Consider the following 26262-nt stretch of genomic DNA (forward strand, 5'->3'; position numbering starts at 1 on the left):
CATAGTGAAATTTAAATTTAGACCAACTATTTTTCTTTGTGGTGTTTCTTTACTTTTTTCCAAGATTCAGTGCCTTGTGTTTCCAAATATCTGACCTTTTTACATATTGTTTAAATGATATTATTAGTATATTTTGTATATTTGCACATACCAATTTTTAAGAGCTTTGAACCCACAGTGACATCACCTGCTGTATAATACACTTAGATAACATGTGCTATTGGAATTACACATCAACATCAGGAGAAGCAGTTTCATGCAATTCATGGGTTTCCATTACATTTGAATTCCAAGCCTATAAAAAGTCACTATGGAAGATTTGTCCATCCAGAACACACTGAATTCAAATGTTTCCATTATGTTAATGGTTTTTAAATGAGAGCAGACATTAAAATAAGAAAAAGTTATCATTTTACTGCTACATTTGGTTCTCATAAAACAGCTAAATCCAGAAGAATGCTTTTGTGAGAAATATTTTACTGATTATTATCACCAGTTTCCTCATATAGTCCATTTCTACAATGTATTAGTATGTACTCCTACTTGATAAGACATAATTATACTAATATATGCATATCTGCAAAATGAAAGGTACATAAATTTTTAGTAGAGGTATGGGTCACATTATAATATGTGTCATTCTGATGGAAATTTGTATTTGACTGGTAAATAGTGTTCAGAACTAAATGTGATACCTACAGTGTTATTTGCATCAGGAGATGGTCTTTTGGAGAATACTTTTATGTGATCCTTTTTTGAAGTGAGATAGTTCAATAATTTTACTCAACCTGTCAAAATCTGTTACATTTCTTATTGCTATCCAGTGAAGATAGGTCTATGAATGAATATTACAAACACTGATGAGCCAAATAATTATGACCACCTGCTAAGTTGTATGTTTTTCCATCTTTGAAACAAAATATATCACTGGTTCTGCATATCAGGCATCTGAAAGTTTGTTGATAGGTTTGTTGAGGTATGTGGCATTACATGTCTATGCACAGGTAATCCCTCCGCCACACACTGTCAGGTGGCTTGCGGAGTATGGATGTAGATGTAGAGGTCATATAGTATGTGTAAATAATGAGCCGCTGATTTGTGTATGCAGTGATGCCACTTGATAGCAACCCAGATGGGTTCCATGGGATAGCATAATACTGCTCCCACCAGCCTGTGTCCAAGGTCCGCTGCTGGTTTCAAGCCACCATTCCCCTTGATGATTATGTTTTTGAAGATGACCGTCAACCTAGTGTAGCAAAAATTTGATTCACCTGAAGAGCTCACACATTTCCATTGATTGATGGTTGAATTCCGATGGGCATGTTCCCACTGCAGTCATAATTGAAGATGTCGATGGCTCAACATGCGAACATGTAGGGGTGGTCTGCTGCAGAGCTCCACATTCAACAATGTACAATGAATGGTGTGCTTAGAAACACTTATGCGTGCACCAGCACTGTTTTATTCAGCAAAGAGGTCACAGATCACAGCCTATCCCACTTTACAAAGCAGACAAGCCTTCAAACCCTCTGTTCTGTGAAGGGTCATGAATGACCAACCGTTTAGCGCCTTATGTTAGTTTCACTGTCATCATACCTCTTTCCACAGATGCTCATGCCAGTAGCATGTTTTCAAAATACTTGTTCACAGACTCTGCGTAATGATAATTGGCCATTCATCAAAGTTGCTTATCTCAATGGATTTCCCCATCTGCAGCCCATTTTTTTGGTAGGGTGATCCCTCATTCATGTCTGCTCTGCATATATACTTTTGTTACTGCATCAGGTGCCTGCAGTGCCATCAGGCTGCATCAAATGTTGTGGTTGGCAGTGGTCATAGTGTTCTGGCTTATCATTGTATGAGTCTCAGTGTTACAAGGTAGTCACATCTTCTATACAGATTATGGAACTATGAACTGAGCTTCAAATGAATATTTATGTAACACTTTGGACTATCTCCTTTGCTCTAGATCTCATAAATTAGTTTGAGTACATTGTACTCAATTCTTATTAATGAAAAATAAGCAATCAAATTACAGGTTTTGAGCTGTGTGTCTAATGAGTAAAACTTTTATTACTTGGCACTAGATTACATGGAAATATTGGAAAACTGTGATTATACTTTCATTTGGAAGACTGTATCCTTATGTTTGCAAAATGTAAAAATTTGTTTTTTGACTTGACAGTGAATTGCTATTATATTTTAACTAAAAAAGCTTTGACATTGATGTTTCAGTGAGTTGAGTGGTATGGACCAACTATTTTTTGCTATATTTTGTTATTTTTGTATCAACTATAATTTTTTATCTAGCAAGAACTAGGTCCTCTAGTTTTATAAAATTTATTTGTTGAAGCCTTGAGCTAAATTAGTCCTGGCTTAAATCAATCCCATTACAAATGCCTGTGTGCAAACTTTTATTTTTTATTAATTCTTTTGTATTTCTTCAATTGTAGCATTTCAATTACTTTTTTTGGGAATTTTGTAATATTTGAACTTTAGTTTGTTATCTTTTGTCCAAAACTCCAGTCTTTCTTCATTGTGAGCAGATACCAAAAGTAACTTATCAAATTGTTTTTAATTCCTACTCAAGTACAATGTTTTCTTCTTGCATTATCCTCATCTTAGTGTCCACCAATTATTTCTTGCTATGCATGTGAGTTAAGATAAGGAGGTAGACATATTACTTCCAAAAAATTAAGATTGCTTTTAATTAATTTATGTCTGACAATAATACATTACAACAGAATAAGTTTCATTTCAGATCTTCAGATGATGCATTAGATATGCTGCTGAAATTTAAGCACATAGAAACGAGAGAAGCCATTCAGAAGCAGCTAATGTTGAAATTTGATCATATAATGCGGCAGTTTAATAAAGAAATATCTGCTGTGGAAGTTGAGTTTACGGTAAGAAATATGATATTTTTATATACTCCTTATATTTTTTACAATGTTCTAGCAACAAATCAATGTAGGTTAATTTGAAGAATGTTTCATTTTAACTAAATTTCTTAGATTTGCAAGAAATTCTAAGAAAAAAAGAAACTGCTGTGCTCCTTATATAGATAAAAGTATTTGTAGAAATTACATTTTAAGAATGTCAAAGATGGCCCATCTAATTGCCATAATCTTTTGTTTGAAAGTATCGTAATTAAAATGTATTATGAAGTCCAGTAAACACAGTTTCAAGGGCCCACCCAGTAAACACAGTTTCATGGGCCTCAGTTGTTGTTGCTTTTACTAATGACTCAATTTGTGACTTTCCAGTACTTAGGTACCTATTACTTTCTGGTAAATAAATTTTTAAGATGAAATTTAGCAACAGGCACATTTAGGCAATGTACATTGTACATTCTGTGATGATGGCAGCTTGTTGAAATTCACGCTAACTCATGGAGTCATAGTGTCAGTTGGCACAAAATTTAACTCATCATCATCATCATCATCATCATCATTTAAGACTGATTATGCCTTTCAGCTTTCAGTCTGGAGCATAGCCCCCTTATAAAATCCCTCCATGATCCCCTGTTGTTGTTGTTGTTGTCTTCAGTCCTGAGACTGGTTTGATGCAGCTCTCCATGCTACTCTATCCTGTGCAAGCTGCTTCATCTCCCAGTACCTACTGCAACCTACATCCTTCTGAATCTGCTTAGTGTACTCATCTCTCGGTCTCCCTCTACGATTTTTACCCTCCAATGCTAAATTTGTGATCCCTTGATGCCTCAAAACATGTCCTACCAACCGATCCCTTCTTCTAGTCAAGTTGTGCCACAAACTTCTCTTCTCCCCAATCCTATTCAATACCTCCTCATTAGTTACGTGATCTATCCACCTTATCTTCAGTATTCTTCTGTAGCACCACATTTCGAAAGCTTCTATTCTCTTCTTGTCCAAAGTAGTTATCGTCCATGTTTCACTTCCATACATGGCTACACTCCAAACAAATACTTTCAGAAACGACTTCCTGATACATAAATCTATATTCGATGTTAACAAATTTCTCTTCTTCAGAAACGCTTTCCTTGCCATTGCCAGTCTACATTTTATATCCTCTCTACTTCGACCATCATCAGTTATTTTACTTCCTAAATAGCAAAACACCTTTACTACTTTAAGTGTCTCATTTCCTAATCTAATTCCCTCAGCATCACCCGATTTAATTTGACTACATTCCATTATCCTCGTTTTGCTTTTGTTAATGTTCATCTTATATCCTCCTTTCAAGACACTGTCCATTCCGTTCAACTGCTCTTCCAAGTCCTTTGCCGTCTCTGACAGAATTACAATGTCATCGGCGAACCTCAAAGTTTTTACTTCGTCTCCATGAATTTTAATACCTACTCCAAATTTTTCTTTTGTTTCCTTTACTGCTTGCTCAATATACAGATTGAATAACATCGGGGAGAGGCTACAACCCTGTCTCACTCCTTTCCCAACCACTGCTTCCCTTTCATGCCCCTCGACTCTTATTACTGCCATCTGGTTTCTGTACAAATTATAAATAGCCTTTCGCTCCCTGTATTTTACCCCTGCCACCTTTAGAATTTGAAAAAGAGTATTCCAGTCAACATTGTCAAAAGCTTTCTCTAAGTCTACAAATGCTAGAAATGTAGGTTTGCCTTTTCTTAATCTTTCTTCTAAGATAAGTCGTAAGGTCAGTATTGCCTCACGTGTTCCAACATTTCGACGGAATCCAAACTGATCCTCCCCGAAGTCTGCATCTACCAGTTTTTCCATTCGTCTGTAAAGAATTCGCGTTAGTATTTTGCAGCCGTGGCTTATTAAACTGATAGTTCGGTAATTTTCACATCTGTCAGCACCTGCTTTCTTTGGGATTGGAATTATTATATTCTTCTTGAACTCTGAGGGTATTTCGCCTGTCTCATACATCTTGCTCACCAGCTGGTAGAGTTTTGTCATGACTGGCTCTCCCAAGGCCGTCAGTAGTTCTAATGGAATGTTGTCTACTCCGGGGGCCTTGTTTCGACTCAGGTCTTTCAGTGCTCTGTCAAACTCTTCACGCAGTATCGTATCTCCCATTTCGTCTTCATCTACATCCTCTTCTATTTCCATAATATTGTCCTCAAGTACATCGCCCTTGTATAAACCTTCTATATACTCCTTCCACCTTTCTGCCTTCCCTTCTTTGCTTAGAACTGGGCTGCCATCTGAGCTCTTGATATTCATACACGTGGTTCTCTTCTCTCCAAAGGTCTCTTTAATTTTCCTGTAGGCAGTATCTATCTTACCCCTAGTGAGATAAGCTTATACATCCTTACATTTGTCCTCTAGCCATCCCTGTTTAGCCATTTTGCACTTCCTGTCGATCTCATTTTTGAGACGTTTGTATTCCTTTTTGCCTGCTTCATTTACTGCATTTTTATATTTTCTCCTTTCATCAATTAAATTCAATATTTCTTCTGTTACCCAAGGATTTCTAGCAGCCCTCGTCTTTTTACCTACTTTATCCTCTGCTGCCTTCACTACTACATCCCTCAGAGCTACCCATTCTTCTTCTACTGTATTTCTTTCCCCTATTCCTGTCAATTGTTCCCTTATGCTCTCTCTGAAACTCTGTACAACCTCTGGTTCTTTCAGTTTATCCAGGTCCCATCTCCTAAATTTCTCACATTTTTGCAGTTTCTTCAGTTTTAATCTACAGGTCATAACCAATAGATTGTGGTCAGAGTCCACATCTGCCCCTGGAAATGTCTTACAACTTAAAACCTGGTTCCTAAATCTCTGTCTTACCATTATATAATCTATTTGATACCTTTTAGTATCTCCAGGATTCTTCCACGTATACAACCTTCTTTCATGATTTTTAAACCAAGTGTTAGCTATGATTAAGTTGTGCTCTGTGCAAAATTCTACTAGGCAGCTTCCTCTTTCATTTCTTAGCTCCAATCCATATTCACCTACTATGTTTCCTTCTCTCCCTTTTCCTACACTCGAATTCCAGTCACCCATTACTATTAAATTTTCGTCTCCCTTCACTATCTGAATAATTTCTTTTATTTCATCGTACATTTCTTCAATTTCTTCATCATCTGCAGAGCTAGTTGGCATATAAACTTGTACTACTGTAGTAGGTGTGGGCTTCGTATCTATCTTGGCCACAATAATGTGTTCACTATGCTGTTTGTAGTAGCTTACCCGCATTCCTATTTTCCTATTCATTATTAAACCTACTCCTGCATTACCCCTATTTGATTTTGTGTTTATAACCCTGTAGTCACCTGACCAGAAGTCTTGTTCCTCCTGCCACCGAACTTCACTAATTCCCACTATATCTAACTTTAACCTATCCATTTCCCTTTTTAAATTTTCTAACCTACCTGCCCGATTAAGGGATCTGACATTCCACACTCCGATCCGTAGAACGCCAGTTTTCTTTCTCCTGATAACGACATCCTCCTGAGTAGTCCCCGTCCGGAGATCCGAATGGGGGACTATTTTACCTCCGGAATATTTTACCCAAGAGGATGCCATCATCATTTAATCATACAGTAAAGCTACATGTCCTCGGGAAAAATTACGGCTGTAGTTTCCCCTTGCTTTCAGCCGTTCGCAGTACCAGCACAGCAAGGCCGTTTTGGTTAATGTTGCAAGGCCAGATCAGTCAATCATCCAGACTGTTGCCCCTGCAACTACTGAAAAGGCTGCTGCCCCTCTTCAGGAACCACACATTTGTCTGGCCTCTCAACAGATACCCCTCCGTTGTGGTTGCACCTACGGTACGGCCATCTGTATCGCTGAGGCACGCAAGCCTCCCCACCAACGGCAAGGTCCATGGTTCATGGGGGGAGGCATGATCCCCTATTCAGTGCTAACATTGGTGCCTCTTCTGATGTTAAACCTATTACTTCAAAATCATTCTTAAGCAAATCCAGGTACCTTCTCCTTGGTCTGCCCCGACTCCTCCTACCCTCTGCTGCTGAACCCATGAGTCTCTTGGGTAACCTTGCTTCTCCCATGCGTGTAACATGACCCCGCCATCTAAGCCTGTTCATCCTGACTGCTACATCTATAGAGTTCATTCCCAGTTTTTCTTTGATTTCCTCATTGTGCACACCCTCCTGCCATTGTTCCCATCTACTAGTACCTGCAATCATCCTAGCTGCTTTCATATCCATAACCTCAACCTTCTTGATAAGGTAACCTGAATCCACCCAGCTTTCGCTCCAATACAACAAAGTTGGTCGAGAGATTGAACGGTGCACAGATAACTTAGTCTTGGTACTGACTTCCTTCTTGCAGAAGAGAGTAGATCGTAGCTGAGCGCTCACTGCATTAGCTTTGCTACACCTTGCTTCCAGTTCTTTCACTATGTTGCCATCCTGTGAGACTATGCATCCTAAGTACTTGAAACTGTCCACCTGTTCTAACTTTGTTCCTCCTATTTGGCACTCAATCCGTTTATATTTCTTTCCCACTGACATTACTTTCGTTTTGGAGATGCTAATCTTCATACCATAGTCATACATTTCTGATCTAGCTCTGAAATATTACTTTGCAAACTTTCAGTCGAATCTGCCATCACAACTAAGTCATCCACATATGCAAGACTGCTTATTTTATGTTCACATATCTTGATCTCACCCAGCCAGTCTATTGTTTTCAACATATGATCCATAAATAATATGAACAACAGTGGAGACAGGTTGCAGCCTTGTCTTACCCCTGAAACTACTCTTAACCATGAACTCAATTTACCGTCAACTCTAACTGCTGCCTGACTATCCATTTAAAGACCTTTAATTGCTTGCAAAAGTTTGCTTCCAATTCTATAATCTCGTAGAACAGACAATAACTTCCTCCTAGGAACCCGGTCATATGCCTTTTCTAGATCTATAAAGCATAGATACAGTTCCCTGTTCCACTCATAACACTTCTCCATTATTTGCCGTAAGCTAAAGATATGGTCCTGACAACCTCTAAGAGGCCTAAACCCACACTGATTTTCATCCAATTGGTCCTCAACTAATACTCGCACTTTCCTTTCAACAATACCTGAGAAGATTTTACCCACAACGCTGATTAAAGAGATACCTCTGTAGTTGTTACAATCTTTTCTGTTTCCATGTTTAAGAGATTGGTGTGATTACTGCTTTTGTCCAGTCTGATGGAACCTGTCCTGACTCCCAGGCCATTTCAGTTATCCTGTGTAGCCATTTAAGACCTGACATTCCACTGTATTTGATGAGTTCTGACTTAATTTCATCCACCCCAGCTGCTTTATTGCACTGCAATCTATTGACCACTTTCTCCACTTCCTCAAATGTGATCCTATTTCCATCATCATTCCTATCCCATTCTACCTCGAAATCTGAAACATTGCTGATCGTATTTTCACCTACATTGAGCAACTCTCCAAAATATTCCCTCATCTGCCCAAGGCATCCACAGGATTTACCAGCAGTTTTCCTGACCTGTCCAAAATACTTGTCATTTCCTTCTTACCTCCCTTTCGAAGACTGCTAATTACACTCCAGAATGGTTTACCAGCAGCTTGACCCATAGTCTCCAACCTGTTTCCAAAGTCTTCTTAGATGTGGCAATTATCTGTTTGGCTTTGTTTCTTTCTTCAACATAACTTTCTCTGTCTACCTGAGTTCTAGTATGTAGCCATTTTTGATACGCCTTCTTTTTCCTTTTACAGGCTGCCTTGACTGTGTCATTCCACCAAGCTGTTTGCTTCTTCCTACTTTTACACACTACTGTTCCAAGACATTCTTTAGCCACTTCTAGTACTGTGTCCCTGTACCTTGTCCATTCCTTTTCCAATGACTGTAATTGACTACATTCAACTAACTGGTACCTCTCTGAGATCGCTGTTATGTACTTGTGCCTGATTTCCTTATCCTGAAGTTTCTCCACTCTTATCCTCCTACATATGGACCTGACCTCCAGCACTTTCGGTCTCACAATCCCAACTTCACTGCAGATTAAATAATGATCAGTGTCATCAAAGAATGCCCTGAATGCATGTGTGTCCCTGACAGCCTTTTTGAATTCCTGATCTGTTATTATATAGTCAATGACCGATCTGGTTCCCCTGCCTTCCCAAGTATCCCAGTGAATGTTATAATGTTTAAAAAAGGAGTTTGTGATTACTAAGCCCATACTGGCACAGAAATCCAAGAGTTGTTTCTCGTTCCTCTTGGCCTCCATATCCTCTCCAAATTTACCCATAACCTTTTCATACTCTTCTGTTCGATTTACAATCCTGGCATTAAAATCACCCATGAGCAGAACTCTGCCCTTGTCCTTTACTCTAACAACTACATCACTGAGTGCCTCATAAAAACTGTCCATCTTATCTTGATCTGTCCTTTCACAATGCGAATATACTGACACAATCCTAATTTTCTTGCTAGACACTGTCAAATCTATCCACATCAGTCGTTCATTTACATACCTTACTGCAACTACGCTGGGTTCCATTTCTTTCCTGATGTAAAGCCCTACACCCCATTGTGCTATTCCTGCTTTGACTCCTGACAGGTAGACCTTGTATTCTCCCACTTCCTTTTCTTTCTCACCCCTTACCCGAATGTCACTAACAGCTAAAACGTCCAGCCCCATCTTACTCGCAGCCTCTGCCAGCTCTACCTTCTTCCCAGAGTAGCCTCGATTGATATTAAAAGCTCCCCATCTCATTACCATTTGTTTGCCAAGTCATATCTTAGGAGTCCCTGGTTTGTCAGTTAGAGGTGGGACTCCGTCACCTCCAAAGGTCCGAGGCGTTTTGCTCTGATTGTTGCCAGCATCATATTTAAAGTATCGGGGAAGCAGGTTGCTAGCCTTACTTTCCCTGAGTCCCATTGGGTTTTACCTCTAACGTTTGAGGGACTAACCGGTGGATTTGGTAGTCTTTGCCGTATGAGCACATAGGTGACCACGATTCAGAATATGTCCGAGATGCCCAGCCTTATTCCAAAGTAACTGGTATCCCGACTGTCGGGACCACTTACTTGGCCGCTCATACGTTGCCCATGATTCATGAACTAGGACATGACTACAGGAACCCACACCATGAACCAAAATTTAACGAAGTATGAGAAAATGCATTACCTCAATACATTACTGAAGACTGACGTGCACTACTGAAGACTGACGTGCACAAAACTTGATTGCTGTATCCTTTGCCTACAAAAGTGTCTCCTTATTCAGCATTCCCCTAATTTTTTTTTCTCCTCCAAAGCCACTCCATGACCCAGAATCCCCAAGCACTCTCTGCTTGGACCATTGAGAATTCGTGTTCTCTCACTGAAATATACAATCTTAATTGAAATACAAAGTTGGACCACCATTAGAATAATAACAATGATAAAAAATAAAAATATGGTTTAAATGAAACATCTCTCTCTTGCAGTTGTACTTAGACCAAAAACAATATGATATGTATAAGAGTTCAGACACAAGTAATTAATTATGGATTAGTACTTACAGACTTAAGATAGATAACAAAGAATATACGTTAAAAATATGAAATAAACTTGGCCTGATGAATGGATCAATGTTTTCATACTCAGTCTATTGATGATATCCAATCTTATAAACTGTTTTCATTTATAAGCTACTGGTACGTTTTGTATGGTCAAAATAACTTTCAGATAAAGAAATCAGAAACCAAATAATAATCCAGACAAATGGAATATAGTTATGTATGGATATGTATGAGAAAGTGATACTGTATTCATTTGTTGTACTACTGTGCTGAATGTGCTGATCTGACACATTTAATAATTAAAATATTTGGACTACATATTAATGCAATAAATAAACTTTAAAAAATGTGTGGCTTTCTGTGGTGATATTTCTTTTGCTAGGTTTTCATCCAACAACTTGTTAGTTATGATTGTATGCGTTGCTCAACAGTTAATAACATTCATAGATTATTGTAAGAGCATTCATTGATTGTGTTCACGTAAGTTCTGCAGTTTCTGTGATAATTTTAATATCAAAGCTTCAATAGATAATTTTAATATTAAAGTCCCAATATATGCTTTTCAGTGCCATAGGTACGTTGATCTGCTGGACCAAATTCGTATCTCAGAACTTCCATCTGGCTTAACATCTCTACAGTATATGAATTATGGAATTATCTTACAAGTTCTATCATGTAAGAACACTTTGGTTAGGAAGTATGAAATATATGTAATACACTGTCCAGCATCATTAATTCAATCATCTGTTAAAAGCCTGAATAACCACATTTTGCAGCAAGGACTACTGTGAGACATGCAGGAGGACAGAGGAGGAGGATCTTAGTGTTTAACGTCCCATCGACAACGAGGTCATTAGAGACGGAGCGCAAGCTCGGGTGAGGGAAGGATGGGGAAGGAAATCGGCCGTGCCCTTTCAAAGGAACCATCCCGGCATTTGCCTGAAGCGATTTAGGGAAATCACGGAAAACCTAAATCAGGATGACCGGAGACGGGATTGAACCGTCGTCCTCTCGAATGCGAGTCCAGTGTGCTAACCACTGCGCCACCTCGCTCGGTGCAGGAGGACAGTCAGTGAGGTAGTGCAAGGTACCAACAGGGATGTGGAGCCATGCCAGCCCCATTGCCATGACCAGCTGCACTAGATTTCTCAGTTGAGACTCCATGGCATCAACTGTCTGATCGAAGTGGTTCCACAGATTCTCATCCTGGTCCTCTTTGAACCATGCATGTACACTGCAGGCTGTGTGGCACATTGCATTGTCCTGCTCATAGATGTCATAGTGCCAAGGAGAAATACACTGCACTGGACATGATCCCCAAGAATAGACGCATACGTCTGTTGATCTACTATGCCTTCCAAAATGATGAGATCACCGAGGGAATTCCACAAAAATATTCTTCAGACCATAATGCTCCCTTCTCCAGTCTGGACCCTTCCAATGATTGTTGTGGAGTATTTTCTTTCAGACATTTCATGCTGATGGAGTATACAGTGTGATTCTTCTGAAAAAGCCACCTGTTCCCACTTTGTGGATGTCCAGTTGCAGTATGGGCTCACAAATTCTATCCTTTGTCACCAATCAACAGGTGTAATTATCGGTGCACAAAACAGTAGCCTTTGGCAGAAGCCCATAGACCACTAGACAGTCTGCTGCTCAGAAAATGCATGTCTATTCACCCATACACTTTTCTGCAGCCAACGTTCACCCTTGTCATCTGTGGTTGAGGTACATGTGGTTGAGGTGCACAGTTGGTTCAGGTGCACAACAGCTGCCTCAGTATTGATTTTGGATAGTGCCATTTTTCACACGGATAGTATATTTTAATCATGGCAGCACGTGAACAGTTTACAAGCTTAGCAATTTTGGAAATGCTTCCACCCTTGGCCCAAAAGCCAATGGTCATGCCCTATCGGAGATCAGACACCCACGTCCACATTATGACAATGACTGCACTGTCTTCTGCATCACCTAGATATGAGTTATATACCCTCCACTGTACCTTGAGACATTTATAATCTAACACGGAGTAAATAGTTAAGTTGCCTTGACAGAAGTAGGGCTGCCTCATGTTACGTCAAGGTTTTGTCTGTGAGAATAAAGGCTAAAAATTTGTAGCAAAATTCTTATACTTCTGCATTGATAAGCATCAGAAATATTTGTGGAATATAAGTACTTTTTTTTCCTGTGATGCAAACTTCAAATTTTTCTTTTTTTTCCAAATATGGTGAAATTTAGCTCTCTGCGGATATTTCAATTTTCTTGTGATTTCTTGTAGACAGATGTAAGTAGAAAATGTTATTTTAGTATTAAAGGATTCTTTCATCACTACATATTAGTAGAATTTCATAGTAATGAATGAAATCACAAATTGTGAATGTTCTACAACAGCCCATTTTTAGCTGGTAAATTGAGAAGCACTGTCTGTCATCCTCACTCGTAATTTTAGAACTGAGTACTTGTGTTGAAATGGGGTTGGCAGATACTGCATGTTTGTTTTACAACCAGATATAAATTTTATCATCACCTTGTTTACAAGAAAATCAAATCATAGTCAACTGACAAGCAGCATTATCCTTGTGACTGCATCTTAGAAAGTCTGCCACTACAACAGTCTGATTGAAATATTCATAAAGTTGATAGCACAGAAATAAATATTTCTCATTTTTGATAACATTTTGAGTATGAAAATATATTTGTGTTTTATGGATGATTACTCAACACTTGCATTATAAGTTTGAGCATGTTAAAAAACTGCTTGTCATGTCACCAGAACATTAGAGTCCTTTATAGAAAGATTTCCACTTAATATCTCCAGCTTGCCAAGGAGGGGGTGGCTTATTTGCCTCAGTGATAGAGATAACAGTACTGTAGATGAAATCACAAGGTATAGAGGTATCTGTGGAGAGGCCAGAGTAACGAGTCCCTCCTGAAGAGCTGCAATAGTTGTAGGGGCAATAGTCTTGATGATTGAGTGATCTGGCTTTGTAACATTAACCAACATGTCTTTGCTATGATGGTACTGAAAATGGCTGTAATTAAGGGGAAACTATAGCCATTATTTTTACCAAGGGCATTCAGCTCTGATAAATAGTTAAACAACGATGGTATGCTCATGGATAAAATATTTTGTTACCAAAATTGTCCCCTTTTGGATCTCCTTGGAGCACCTACTTAAGAGGATATCGTCGTCAGGAATGACAAAACTGGCATTCTACTGGTGGGCAAGTTATTAGACCCCTTTATCAGGAAGGTAGGCAAAGAAATTTAAAAAAGAAAATGGAGAGGTTGTGAAGTGAGGTGGTGGGAAGAATAAGATTTCTGGTCAATTTATTACAGGGCTATAAATATAAAATCAAGTAGGGCTGATGCAGGAGTAAGTCTCACACTGCATTTACTGTTAACAGCATAGTGAACACATTATCATATCCATAGGCAAGAACCCAATACCCACCACAATAGTATACATTTATATGCCAACTGGCTTCACAAGACGATGAAGAGATTAGAAGAGTGTATAAGGAGATACTGAAAACACATGAAGATTTCAAATAGATTACATAACAGTAAGAAAGAGATTTTGAAACCATATTATAAATTGTACATTTCCAGGAGCAGATGTGCAATATGACCATAATTTATTGTTACAAACTTCAGATTAAACCTGAAAAAATTGCAAAAAGAGACAGTGAAGACATTGATAGAAAGAGGAAGAGAAAACACATTATACATTTCCTCTTCCCACTGGAAGCCTATTAATTAAGTAACCAAAACGACAAATTCCAGAATAAATCCGTAGCTAACATACAAGATATTGCATGTGACTGAGGAAAGCAGTAAATGTAAAAATGCACCAAATGAAACCTGCAAATGAGAATACAGACAGACAAAACAACTATGACAGGAAGTGCAAAATGGCAAAGCAGTAACAAGTAGATGAGAAATGCAAGGTTGTAGAAGCATGCATAACAATGGGAGAGATAGATATCACCTATAGGAAAATTAATGAGACCTTTCGGGAAAAGAATAGTAGCTGTATGTATATCAAGAGCTCATATGGCAAGTCCCTGCTGAGAAAGGAAGCAAAAGCTGGGAGGAATATATGGAAGAGCTAGACAAGGGAAGCTAGACCCTGAACTATCAGTTTAATAAGTCATCCTTAAAAAATACTGTCACAAATTATTTACAGAATAATGAAAAACTGGGAGGATCCAGAGAAATATAGGAACACAGAAGGCTACACTGACCTTATGGCTTATCTTTTAAAATGGTTTAAAGAAAAAAAAAAATGAATTGGATACACTCTTTGGAGTTCTGAAGGTAGCAGAAATAAACTGCAGAGTGCAAAAGGTGATGAAAGCAAAGAAGTAATTGAGAAAGGAGTAAGACATGCTTGCTTGTAGCTTCTTGCCATTGATATTCAATTTGTTCCTTGAGCAAGCAATAAAGCAAAGCAAAGAAAAATTTGGAGAAGGAATTAAAGCTATGGAGAAGAAAAAAAATTTTGAGTTTTGCCAATGATATTTTAATTCTATCAGAAACAGTAAAAGTCTAGAAAGAGCAGTTGAATGGAATGGATAGTGGACTATAGCCAAATTAAATCCTGTGGTGCTGAATGAGTTAAGTAGATAATGAGACACTAAATGTAGTAATTCAGCTTTTCTATTTGGGTAGCAAAATAATTGATGATATCCAAGGTAGACAGGATATGAAATGCAGACTGGCTATAGCACAAATAGCATTTCCAAAAAGTATGAATTTGATAACATCTAATATGAATGTAAATGTTAGGGAGCCTTTACTGAAGCTATTTGTCTAGAGTGTAGCCTTGTATGGAAGTGCAATGTGAATGACAAGCAATTCAGAAAAGAAGAGAATAAAGCTCTTGAAATGTTATGCTGCAGAAGATTAAATAGATCAAGTAATTAATGAGGGGTACTGAATCAAATTGGGGAAAAAAGAGAATTTATTGCACAACTTGGCTAAAAGAAGAGAATGCTTGATAGCACACATCCTGAGGCATGAAGGAATCATCAGTTTGGTAATGAGAGGAAGTGTTGTGGTTACAAAATGTAAAGGGAAACCAAGGGATGAATACATATGCAGGTTAAAATGGATCTAGGTTGCAGTATAAATTCAGAAATGAAGAGGCTTTGGCTGGATACTGTAGTGTGGAGAGCTATATTACAAAGTATTTTGATGGAAGACCACAACTGCAACATCTCCAATGTAACATGTATATTTTGAGGAACTTGAAGAATCTCTGATGGGCTAGTTACATCTCTTCAATCATATTAGAGAATTTGAAAAAATAGCTAAGAAGATACCAGAACATAATGATCCTCTGGCATCAAGTTGTATTGCAGATATTCTGATGCTGATAAATAGTGACACTGACTAGTTTGCAGTTAACAGTCATAGAGCAGATAGTGGGCTTGTCATCCTATGCTTGGTACCAATGCATTATACAACATTGAGAGATACTCTTGTGTGTGTGTGTGTGTGTGTGTGTGTGTGTGTGTGTGTGTGTGTGTGTGTGTGTGTGTGGAAGAGCTAATAAACTGGTGTTGAGTCGCGAATTCTTGTATATCTGGATACAGCTGGTATAGTGGCAATGGTTCACAAAACATCAGTTTATGTTTCTTATTCAATAGAAGCTGAAACCATTACATCCACAAAATTCTTGTATTACACTGCAAGCGGACTGAAATTTGTTTGCTACCAAGTCACACTAAATGATATTCTCAAAGGTATTGAAATAGGCTTCCAGTGGTAAGAGGAAATGTATAATGTGTTTTCTCTTCCTCTTTCTATCAATGTGAACGCTGTGAAACCTGAAGTACATCAATCAAATCTGTGGCTATAATTATATGATAGTATCATAAACTATTACAAAGATTTCCCTCAAATTAAATTGTTTAAACATCATGAGTTTTCCAGTATAATTGTGTCCATAGTGTGAAATATTTTTTTCTACAATAAAGAAAGTAAATCTTACCACACCAACTCACTGGCATACTTGAGTTCAAAAGTGTTTTTTAGGTTATTATTCTCAGAAAGTCACTATGGTCATTGATGTTTTTCTGGAAATGAAAAATACTCATTAACTATTTGAGTTCTTCTATTACGCAGAAATGTAGTGAAAAGAGACGCTACTGATTTTAAAACTATATATTTAATCTGTCTTTATACCGTAGCTTGAAGATACCTGTGAAAGCAGTTTTAAGGAGAGCAATGGTGGGCAACCAGGTTTATAATGGAAGGCTACAGGTGAACAGGTAATGTCTAAAAATAATTCAGAAGCAGAAATGGAAAAGTCTCACACAAAGAAGAATAAGAGCTACTTTTAGGGGAATTTATCAAACATACTTGGGTGTGGATGCATTGGATCACACAGGACAGACTGGTCACTGATGGAGTATGTAAAGAAAGTAAAGAACACCAGAACAAAACGAATGTGAAATTGTAGAACAACAGTGTGTGTAAATACTCTTTTTGGAGGAGTGGAACAATTTACCAAGAGATTTCCTCAGTGCATTCCAAGGAAGTGTTCCTAAAGTTAATTACTGGTTGAACAGTATCAAAGGAATAGGAAAGGGTAAACACTCCTTCTCAAGATGCTCCGTAACATGACAACAATTTCCACCCTCTTTCTCATCCAAGACATCCCTGAACTGAGTGACTTCCTTGATGGCAATGAGCTGTAGATTGTGTGCCAATCACTCTCTGTTTATGAAGACTGCCTACTCTAGTGTTTTAACCAATATTGTGTTACAAGTTTTATTAACCATAATTCTATACTGGCTGTCAATAATAAGTCTCACATTAGAACATGAATAACTTTTTAATCTGGTTTCATGAAAGAGTGTTGCTTCTGTGTTTTATTTAGCAGTGGACATGATCATAACATTTAGAGGCAGTATATTGGTAGTGCATCAGCAGATGATAATGCATATGATGTTTTCTGTAGGTCTATGATTAGATTAGATTAATACTTGTTCCATAGATCATGAATACGACACTTCGTAATGATGTGGAACGTGTCAGGTTAATAAAAGATGTCTGTACAAGAAATTACATTACACAAAATATTGCATGACACTAATGATTAAGTTTTTTTTTTTTTTTTTTTTTTTTTTTTTTTTTTACTTACTTACTTTATATCTAAAAATTCAGCCAATGAGTAGAAGGAGTTGTCATCTAGAAATTCTTTTAATTTATTTTTAAATGTTAGTTGGCTATCTGTCAGGCTTTTGATGCTGTTTGGTAGGTGCCCAAAGACTTTTGTGGCAGCATAATTTACCCCTTTCTGTGCCAAAGTCAGATTTAACCCTGCATAGTGAAGATCATCCTTTCTCCTGGTGTTATAGGTATGCACACTGCTATTACTTTTGAATTGGGTTGGATTATTATCAACAAATTTCATAAGGGAATATATATACTGTGAGGTTACTGTGAGGATCCCTAGATCCTTAAATAGATGTCTGCAGGATGACCGTGGGTGGGCTCCAGCAATTATTCTGATTACACGTTTTTGTGCAATGAATACTTTTCTACTCAACGATGAATTACCCCAGAATATGATGCCATACGAAAGCAGTGAATGAAAGTAGGCATAGTAAGCTAATTTACTGAGATTCTTATCACCAAAATTTGCAATAACCCTAATAGCATACGTAGCCGAACTCAGACGTTTCAGCAGACCATCAATGTGTTGCTTCCAGTTTAACCTCTCATCAATGGACACACCTAAAAATTTTGAAAATTCTACCTTAGCTACAGACTTCTGTTCAAATTCTATATTTATTACTGGAGTTGTGCCATTTACTGTACGGAACTGTATATACTGTGTTTTATCAAAATTTAAAGAGAGTCCGTTTGCTGAGAACCACTTAATAATTTTGTGAAAAACATCATTTACAATTACATCACTTAGTTCTTGGTTTTTGGATGTTATTACTATACTTGTATCATCAGCAAAAAGAACTAACTTTGCATCTTCATCAATGTGGAATGGTAAGTCATTAATGTATATCAAGAACAGTAAAGGACCTAAGACCGAACCCTGTGGGACCCCGTGCTTGATAGCACCCCAGTTTGAGGAATCAGCTGTTTTAACATTACACGAACCACTTATTTCAACTTTCTGCATTCTTCCAGTTAAGTATGAATTAAACCATTTGTGCACTGCCCCACTCAAACCATAATGATTTAGCTTATCTAAAAGAATTCCATGATTTACACAATCAAAGGCCTTTGAGAGATCACAAAAAATACCAATGGGTGATGTCCGGTTATTCAGAGCATTTAATATATGATCAGTGAAAGCATATATAGCATTTTCTGTTGAAAAGCCTTTCTGAAAACCAAACTGACATTTTGTTAGTACTTTATTTTTACAAATATGGGAGGCTACTCTTGAATACATTACTTTCTCAAAAATTTTTGATAGAGCTGTCAGAAGAGAGATTGGGCGGTAGTTGTTGACATCCGACATATCCCCCTTTTTATGCAATGGTTTTACAATGGCATATTTCAGTCTATCAGGGAAAACACCCTGCTCCAAAGAGCTATTACATACGTGGGTGAGAATTCTACTTATCTGTGGGGAACAAGCTTTAAGTACTTTGCTGGAAATGCCATCAATTCCGTAAGAGCTTTTACTTTTCAGTGAGTTTATTATTTTACTGATTTCAGAGGGAGAGGTTGGTGGAATTACAGCTGTTTCAAACTGTGCAGGTATGGCCTCTTCTATTAATAGCCTTGCCTCTTCTAGTGAAGATCTAGATCCTATTTTCTCCACAACATTTAAAAAATGATTATTCAAAATATTTTCAATTTCTGATTGTTTGTTAGTGCACTTGTCATTCAATTTTATTGCACTAAAGTCTTCCTGTGCTCTTGGTTGCCCTGTTTCCCTTTCAATAATATTCCAAATTGCTTTAATTTTATTATCAGAGTTACTGATCTCAGACATGATACACATGCTTCTGGACTTTTTAATAACTTTTCTTAGTACCGCACAATAGTTTTTATAATATTGAACAATTTCGGGGTCAGTACTCCATCTTGCTGTTAGATACAGTTCTCTTTTGCGGTTGCAAGATATTCTTATTCCTTTAGTTAGCCAAGGTTTTTTATATGTTTTCTTGGAATTATGTTTAACTATTTTCTTGGGAAAACAATTTTCAAATACCCTTAAAAATGTATTGTGAAATAAGTTATATTTCAAGTTTGCATCGGGTTCCTTATACACTTCATCCCAGTCTAGCTGCTGTAGGCTTTCCCTAAAGTTTGCAATATTTATATTGTTAATTGAACGCACTGCTTTGAAAGTCTGATTTATTATACTGCATGGAGCTATGTCATGTACTGTAACAAGCTGTGCACTATGATCTGAAAGACCATTCTCAACAGGATAAGCATTTATGTCCTTAAACTTATCTTGGTCTATAAAAAAGTTATCTATCAATGTACTGCTGTTCTTTGTTATCCGAGTAGGAAAATCAATGACGGAGCTCAAATTGAAAGAACTGAGTAATACTAAAAGGTCATTCTTCCTATTACACTCTTTCAGGGAATCAACATTGAAATCCCCACAAATGATAATTTGCTTCCCCCTGTCTGACAGATAGCACAACAAAGCATCCAAGTTTTCCAGAAATAGCTGGAAATTCCCTGAGGGGGACCTATACACTGTTACAATTATGAAAGTGCCATCCTTTAGTTTAAGTTCAGTGGCACATGCTTCCATATGTTGCTCTACACAAAATTTTTTAGTTTCTAAATTTTTTGCACTGTGGAAGCTTTTGACATATATGGCAACTCCTCCTCACATCATATTATCTCTACTTACATGTGCAGCTAATTTGTACCCATTGATGCTAACCTTTTGCATATCAGTGACAATCTGATGCTCAGACAGGCATAGTATATCTATTACATTCTTGGTTTCTATATCTTCTAAACAAAGCAGAAGCTCATCAATTTTATTCTTCAAGCCCCCAATATTTTGATGAAATATACTAACAGTATTTTTCACTTTACTTTTGTGAGTATCTTGAACTTTTTTAACATCTTTAGTACTTTTATTCTTCAATCCCCCAATATTTTGATGAAATATACTAACATTATTTTTCACTTTACTTTTGTGAGTATCTTGAACTTTTTTAACATCTTTAGTACTTGCCTGGCTGAGTTTCCCACTGGACACTGATCTTACACTAAAAAAGAGTTTCCACCATGAGATGTAGTTCCTCCCCCCTTTAAATTTCCTGCTATCAGCCCAGCCAGTTTACCCTTCCCTTTCCTGTTGAGGTGTAGGCCATGTCTAGTATAGTCCCACCTACAGAGTGAATCAACAGGAACCACACCAATGTGTGACCCTGCACCAGATCCAAGTAGCCGTTCCAACTCCAAATTAACTCTCCTGACAGAAGAGGTCAAATGAGGTCGGTCGTGGCGCTCCAGAACCGACACAAACCCAACACTGGTATGATTCGATGCCGATGCAATCTTTGCCAGGTCACACTTTATGCTGTACCCCGGATCTCTGTCAATACTGTTGCCCGGCCCACCCACAATAACCACGGTGTCTTCCTTAGTAAAACCTTTACATAGTGAACCTAAATCCTCTGTAACCTGCCCAAGTTCAGCACTAGGTTTGAAAAAAACTTGTGACCTGGTAATCCAACCCTAATTCATCCTGCAGAAGTTGGCCCACACCCCTAGCATGCGAACTACCTAGCAACAAGACTTTCTTTCTCTTTGCAGACTTCCCTACATTCTTAATCAATTTGCTGCTGAAAGCTTGTTGAGCCCTGTGTACATCTACTTCTGTGAGAGGCTCATCAGTTTCTGACTGAGGCAACAGGTCAAACCTATTTTGTACATTAATAACAAAGCGGTCAGAAGAATTTCTTGGCCTGTTCCTCATGCCTGTTGCCACTTCCCACTCCTGTTTACCCTTCTCCCCCCTTAACCTGCCCAGTTCTCGCCTAGCCTCATCTAACTCAGCCTGAAGGGCAGCAATTTTCCCCTCCTGTTCCACAATCTTCCTATCTCTACTGCATAGCCTACAGAACCACTGATGAGTCTCGCTCATTTTCCCAATTCCCACGCCACTACAGTCGCCCCAATGAAAAAAGTTACTACATCCATCACACCAGACCCCGGAGCTAACGATCCTATGGCACGTCAGGCACTTTACACTCATGGTACAAATCTATTTTAGTGACAGAAAGACAATTAAGTTACCGGAAAACAATGAAAATACGTGTACGAAAAATTAGGCCTACTCGCGACTATGTAAACAGTGGTTCAGAAGTTTTTTACTGGAAATTACTTAAGAGATGACGATACTCTACAGATATAAAGGGGCAGCAAACGTATTTAGCACACTAAACTATCAGTAAATGCACTTAAGATTGCGGTATGAAGTTTAATCTGAAAACTCAAAAGTTCGGCCTTGCCGCGATATGTAAACAAAATGAACTTTACGTGATTACTGTGAAAATACGCGAGTAAGACAAAAACCTTTAATGGTATGCTTGCAGAGCACTATAATTAACGTAATAAATTAGTTTAAAGTGTTAAAAAACAGTTTATTACTACTTAAATTACTTATCTTGTACAAGAGCTGTGACTCAGACGTCCGTGTAGCAAGCGCAGGGCTATGTGGAGACACAAAGAGACCTGATTGTTGTTAGGAAGAAACAGAATCAATTAATTATTCAGGTTCTTTTTTTTAAAAAAAATAGGCAAACTTGAAATTGTTTTAATTTCATATTTTGAAGAATATTAAAAGACAGTAAGAGTAACTGATTCATGTTCATTTGTTCTGTTTTCGATGCTTTCCTGTGTTCCACATTTTCCTGCCTTCTACAGTTTTTTAGGTCAATCTGCTGAAAAGGGTAAAAGAGGTTTTATTGTATTATGTTTCTGTAGATAGCTACTTCATATTCATCACTTGATCATGACATTAACAATCAAGTGAGTATGTGTAAACATTCCATGTAAATCAGTGAGGTGTATGGATACACATTCAGATGAGGAGGCAGCAGACCTCCACAAAAGTTGCAGAAACTGATGAATGACAGAAACTTTCACTTCGAGATGATTATAGGAAATTGTACTGTGAAAGAAGCATGAGAAGTAGAGGATAATTATTTTTTAGTGGGGAACTTTTTATATGACACCAAAAATGATACTGGTCATATGTTAGCAGAATTTACCAAACACACAGCATGTGTGTGCTTAAAACGTTCTTCCAGAAGAGATTAAATATAAAATGGAGATAGCAAGTAAAAAATTAAATGAATTGTATTTTGTCATGCAATACAGAAATTTTAAAGTAAAGAAGATCCAGGATGTAATAAGAACAGGATTGACTGCAAGTCACCACATAGAGGAGGAGTTGAGTGGCAGAAAGGCATATGGGGAAAAAAGACTGCTAGGTATTATTAGCCATCAGACTAAGTCTTTCATGAGACATAGATATATAGTTAAGTGAGGTGCAAATTTAAATGTGATGTGGGCTGGAACTTGATAGTAGGAAAAGGAAGGGAAGGAAAAAAATAGGAGAAGAATGAAAGAGGAAACCACCTGATAGAATTCTGGACAGAGGATTATTTGATCATTGTGAATACTTTGTTTTTATTCATTTCAATTAAATTTTTATTATCACATAACATGCCTTATACAATCAAAGATTGTGACATAGGTGACTTGTCAGTTTTACACTATATATAATAATACTAAAAATAGACAATAAACTAATAATATATATGGTGTAACATCTTCAAAGAGCTATTTTAATTGCAATTATAATGCATTGCTGCCATTCACGAAATCTTCTACACTGTAGTAACATTTATCTTTCAGATATTTTTCCAGGTCTCTTGTGGTACCTTTTACATTTGGGTTATTCATATCTTTCCATATTTTATTTACAAATTTCATGCCCATATAGTATGGGGTTTTTTCATATGATTTTAAATGGTGGGTAGGTAACATGTAGCTCGTTCTATATCTAGTATCATATTCTCCTCAAAAAGTTGTGGGTTTCTTTTCGTGAAAGTGAGAGTTTCATAGATGTAGATGCTTGGAATGCTCATTAGATCTAGTTTTACAAATAAAGGTTTACAATGTTGCTTTGGGTTTGCTCCCACCATTGCTCAGATGATACTTTTTTGTAGTCTAAAAGCTCTAAGTAAATTTGTTTTTTCAGGCCCCCAGAAAATTATACTATACCTAAGGACTGAAACAAGATATGCATTATATACAGTTTTTCTTACAGCTAAGTTAGTAATACTATACAAGATATTAATCATGTGAAAGGACCTGCAGGCTCTGGAAGGTTTCAGTTTCACTATACAATGGTAAAACAAAGGTTTTAAAACAAGTTTTAAACTGTAAGACATTTCCAGAGGCAGATGTGGACTCTGACCATAATTTATTGCATAGAAAGGGTAACTTAAAATGTTCATCATTATTAAGTCAGAGTTGACTTTATTTACTGGTAACGTACTTGAAAGTAGCCCATATAGCTGAATAATATTTCCATTCAGTATATTTAATATCCCCCCATGAACCATGGACCTTGACGTTGGTGGGGAGGCTTGTGTGCCTCAGCAATACAGATGGCCATACCGTAGGTGCAACAACCACAACGGAGGGGTACCTGTTGAGAGGCCAGACAAACATGTGGTTCCTGAAGAGGGGCAGCAGCCTTTTCAGTAGTTGCAGGGGCAACAGTCTGGGTGATTGACTGATCTGGCCTTGCAACATTAACCAAAACGGCCTTGCTGTGCTAGTACTGCGAATGGCCGAAAGCAAGGGGAAACTACAGCCGTAATTTTTCCTGAGGACATGTAGCTTTACTGTATGATTAAATGATGATGGTGTCCTCTTGTGTAAAATATTCCGGAGGTAAAATAGTCCCCCATTCGGATCTCCGGGCGGGGACTACTCAGGAGGATGTCGTTATCAGGCGAAAGAAAACTGGCGTTCTACGGATTGGAGCGTGGAATGTCAGATCCCTTAATCGGGCAGGTAGGTTAGAAAATTTAAAAAGGGAAGTGCATAGGTTAAAGTTAGATATAGTGGGAGTTAGTGAAGTTCGGTGGCAGGAGGAACAAGACTTTTGGTCAGGTGAATACAGGGTTATAAATACAAAATCAAATAGGGGTAATGCAGGAGTAGGTTTAATAATGAATAAAAAGATAGGAGTGCGGGTAAGCTACTACAAACAGCATAGTGAACACATTATTGTGGCCAAGATAGACACAAAGCCCATGCCTACTACAGTAGTACAAGTTTATATGCCAACTAGCTCTGCAGATGAAGAAATTGATGAAATGTATGATGAGATAAAAGAAATTATTCAGGTAGTGAAGGGAGACGAAAATTTAATAGTCATGGGTGACTTGAATTTGTCAGTAGGAAAAGGGAGAGAAGGAAACATAGTAGGTGATTATGGATTGGGGCTAAGAAATGAAAGAGGAAGCCGTCTGGTAGAATTTTGCACAGAGCATAACTTAATCATAGCTAACACTTGGTTCAAGAATCATAAAAGAAGGTTGTATACATGGAAGAATCCTGGAGATACTAAAAGGTATCAAATAGATTATATAATGGTAAGGCAGAGATTTAGGAATCAGGTTTTAAATTGTAAGACATTTCCAGGGGCAGATGTGGACTCTGACCACAATCTATTGGTTATGACCTGTAGGTTAAAACTGAAGAAACTGCAAAAAGGTGGGAATTTAAGGACATGGGATCTGGATAAGCTGAAAGAACCAGAGGTTGTACAGAGTTTCAAGGAGAGCATAAGGGAACAATTGACAGGAATGGGGGAAAGAAACACAGAAGAAGAAGAATGGGTAGCTCTGAGGGATGAAGTAGTGAAGGCAGCAGAGGTTAAAGTAGGTAAAAAGACGAGGGCTGCTAGAAATCCTTGGGTAACAGAAGAAATATTGAATTTAATTGATGAAAGGAGAAAATATAAAAATGCAGTAAATGAAGCAGGCAAAAAGGAATACAAACGTCTCAAAGATGAGATCGACAGGAAGTGCAAAATGGCTAAGCAGGGATGGCTAGAGGACAAATGTAAGGATGTAGAGGCTTATCTCACTAGGGGTAATATAGATACCGCTTACAGGAAAATTAGAGAGACCTTTGGAGAGAAGAGAACCATGTGTATGAATATCAAGAGCTCAGATGGCAACCCAGTTCTAAGCAAAGAAGGGAAGGCAGAAAGGTCGAAAGAGTATATAGAAGGTTTATACAAGGGCGATGTACTTGAGGACAATATTATGGAAATGGAAGAGGATGTAGATGAAGACGAAATGGGAGATAAGATACTGCGTGAAGAGTTTGACAGAGCACTGAAAGACCTGAGTCGAAACAAGGCCCCCGGAGTAGACAACATTCCATTAGAACTACTGACGGGCTTGGGAGAGCCAGTCATGACAAAACTCTACCAGCTGGTGAGCAAGATGTATGAGACAGGTGAAATACCCTCAGACTTCAAGAAGAATATAATAATTCCAATCCCAAAGAAAGCAGGTGCTGACAGATGTGAAAATTACCGAACTATCAGTTTAATAAGTCACAGCTGCAAAATACTAAAGCGAATTCTTTACACACGAATGGAAAAACTGGTACATGCGGACCTTGGGGAGTATTAGTTTGGATTCCGTAGAAATGTTGGAACACGTGAGGCAATATTGACCTTATGACTTATCTTAGAAGAAAGATTAAGAAAAGGCAAACCTACGTTTCTAGCATTTGTAGACTTAGAGAAAGCTT

General features: G+C 37.8%; 1 protein-coding gene and 1 non-coding gene across 2 annotated transcripts in view; one reads left to right on the forward strand and one right to left on the reverse strand.

The window, feature by feature from the left end:
• The window catches only part of LOC126273341 (dynein axonemal heavy chain 10), a 1458287-nt gene that overhangs the window by 257022 nt on the left and 1175003 nt on the right, over window positions 1-26262 (forward strand). The window contains exon 89 of the mRNA XM_049976887.1: window positions 2762-2906. Coding sequence (XP_049832844.1) covers window positions 2762-2906 — 145 coding nt within the window. The remainder of the gene's footprint in view (window positions 1-2761; window positions 2907-26262) is intronic.
• Trnaa-cgc (transfer RNA alanine (anticodon CGC)) lies at window positions 11433-11506 on the reverse strand. The gene has a single exon. It is a non-coding gene; the product is annotated as a tRNA-Ala (tRNA).

This window comes from Schistocerca gregaria, chromosome 5 (genome assembly GCF_023897955.1).
Source record: "Schistocerca gregaria isolate iqSchGreg1 chromosome 5, iqSchGreg1.2, whole genome shotgun sequence".
Taxonomy (NCBI): Eukaryota; Metazoa; Arthropoda; class Insecta; order Orthoptera; family Acrididae; genus Schistocerca; species Schistocerca gregaria.